This window comes from Lottia gigantea (assembly GCF_000327385.1).
Source record: "Lottia gigantea unplaced genomic scaffold LOTGIsca_64, whole genome shotgun sequence".
NCBI classification, from domain to species: Eukaryota; Metazoa; Mollusca; class Gastropoda; family Lottiidae; genus Lottia; species Lottia gigantea.
In genome coordinates this window covers 1,011,505-1,013,955 of record NW_008710179.1, presented here as the reverse complement: position 1 = coordinate 1,013,955, position 2,451 = coordinate 1,011,505, and the positions used below count along the sequence as shown (strand labels likewise).

Here is a 2,451-nt window from a genome sequence, read left to right as displayed (position 1 = left end):
CCCTTGATTTGAGAGAAGACCCGTCAGAAAAATTCCTATATAATGTCTACGGTCATACCACGTTGAAAGCACCAATTCTCGTTCGATCAGTGGTTAGTACTTGGATTGGTGACCGCCTGGGAACACCGAGTGCTGTAGACTCCTTTTTGCTGGTATTTCCCCTTGATTTGCGAGAAAGACCCGCCAGAAAAATTCCTATATAATGTCTACGTCCATACCAAGTTGAAAGCACCAGTTCTCGTCCGATCACTGAAGTTAAGCAACGTCGGGCTCGGTTAGTACTTGGATGGGTGACCGCCTGGGAACACCGAGTGCTGTAGACTCCTTTTTGCTGGTATTTCCTCTTGATTTGCGAGAAAGACCCGCCAGAAAAATTCCTATATAATGTCTACGGCCATACCACGTTGAAAGCACCAGTTCTCGTCCGATCACTGAAGTTAAGCAACGTCGGGCTCGGTTAGTACTTGGATGGGTGACCGCCTGGGAACACCGAGTGCTGTAGACTCCTTTTTGCTGGTATTTCCCCTTGATTTGCGAGAAAGACCCGCCAGAAAAATTCCTATATAATGTCTACGGCCACACCACGTTGAAAGCACCAGTTCTCGTCCGATCACTGAAGTTAAGCAACGTCGGGCTCGGTTAGTACTTGGATGGGTGACCGCCTGGGAACACCGAGTGCTGTAGACTCCTTTTTGCTGGTATTTCCCCTTGATTTGCGAGAAAGACCCGCCAGAAAAATTCCTATATAATGTCTACGGCCATACCACGTTGAAAGCACCAGTTCTCGTCCGATCACTGAAGTTAAGCAACGTCGGGCTCGGTTAGTACTTGGATGGGTGACCGCCTGGGAGCACCGAGTGCTGTAGACTCCTTTTTGCTGGTATTTCCCCTTGATTTGCGAGAAAGACCCGCCAGAAAAATTCCTATATAATGTCTAAGGCCATACCACGTTGAAAGCACCAGTTCTCGTCCGATCACTGGTTAGTACTTGGATGGGTGACCGCCTGGGAACACCGAGTGCTGTAGACTCCTTTTTGCTGGTATTTCCCCTTGATTTGCGAGAAAGACCCGCCAGAAATATTCCTATATAATGTCTACTGCCATACCACGTTGAAAGCACCAGTTCTCGTCCGATCACTGGTTAGTACTTGGATGGGTGACCGCCTGGGAACACCGAGTGCTGTAGACTACTTTTTGCTGGTATTTCCCCTTGATTTGAGAGAAAGACCCGTCAGAAAAATTCCTATATAATGTCTACGGCCATACCACGTTGAAAGCACCAGTTCTCGTTCGATCACTGGTTAGTACTTGGATGGGTGATCGCCTGGGAACACCGAGTGCTGTAGACTCCTTTTTGCTGGTATTTCCCCTTGATTTGCGAGAAAGACCCGCCAGAAAAATTCCTATATAATGTCTACGTCCATACCAAGTTGAAAGCACCAGTTCTCGTCCGATCACTGAAGTTAAGCAACGTCGGGCTCGGTTAGTACTTGGATGGGTGACCGCCTGGGAACACCGAGTGCTGTAGACTCCTTTTTGCTGGTATTTCCTCTTGATTTGCGAGAAAGACCCGCCAGAAAAATTCCTATATAATGTCTACGGCCATACCACGTTGAAAGCACCAGTTCTCGTCCGATCACTGAAGTTAAGCAACGTCGGGCTCGGTTAGTACTTGGATGGGTGACCGCCTGGGAACACCGAGTGCTGTAGACTCCTTTTTGCTGGTATTTCCCCTTGATTTGCGAGAAAGACCCGCCAGAAAAATTCCTATATAATGTCTACGGCCACACCACGTTGAAAGCACCAGTTCTCGTCCGATCACTGAAGTTAAGCAACGTCGGGCTCGGTTAGTACTTGGATGGGTGACCGCCTGGGAACACCGAGTGCTGTAGACTCCTTTTTGCTGGTATTTCCCCTTGATTTGCGAGAAAGACCCACCAGAAAAATTCCTATATAATGTCTACGGCCATACCACGTTGAAAGCACCAGTTCTCGTCCGATCACTGAAGTTAAGCAACGTCGGGCTCAGTTAGTACTTGGATGGGTGACTGCCTGGGAACACCGAGTGCTGTAGACTCCTTTTTGCTGGTATTTCCCCTTGATTTGCGAGAAAGACCCGCCAGAAAAATTCCTATATAATGTCTACGGCCATACCTAGTTGAAAGCACCAGGTTCCGGCTTGCTGTTTATAGGAGAGATACGTGTTTCATTTCGATCACTATAAATCCAATGTAATCCTGGAGTTTAACCTGCAATTTCTACCTTATGATTGATTATTACAACAAAGAAAACATTGATTGACATTTTGTTGAGAAGTATTTTTGTTTATAGAGGTTTTTCCTTGCTATTTGGGCCTTTTGGCCCGGCTGTTTAAACAGTCTATAAACTATATTAACAATATGGCGTCTAAACCTGATGTGACGCTACTTGTTAAACGCAATACCGTAAAGG

General features: G+C 46.8%; 1 protein-coding gene across 1 annotated transcript; it reads right to left on the bottom strand.

Moving 5' to 3' along the window:
- Nucleotides 1–205: 205 nt before the first annotated feature.
- Nucleotides 206–1,483, bottom strand: LOTGIDRAFT_76989 (hypothetical protein; the record flags this gene model as incomplete). Its single annotated transcript, XM_009064606.1, has 2 exons — nucleotides 206–341; nucleotides 1,419–1,483. Coding segments are annotated over 2 exons (201 nt in total), but the record flags the coding sequence as incomplete, so codon positions are not given.
- Nucleotides 1,484–2,451: the final 968 nt, after the last annotated feature.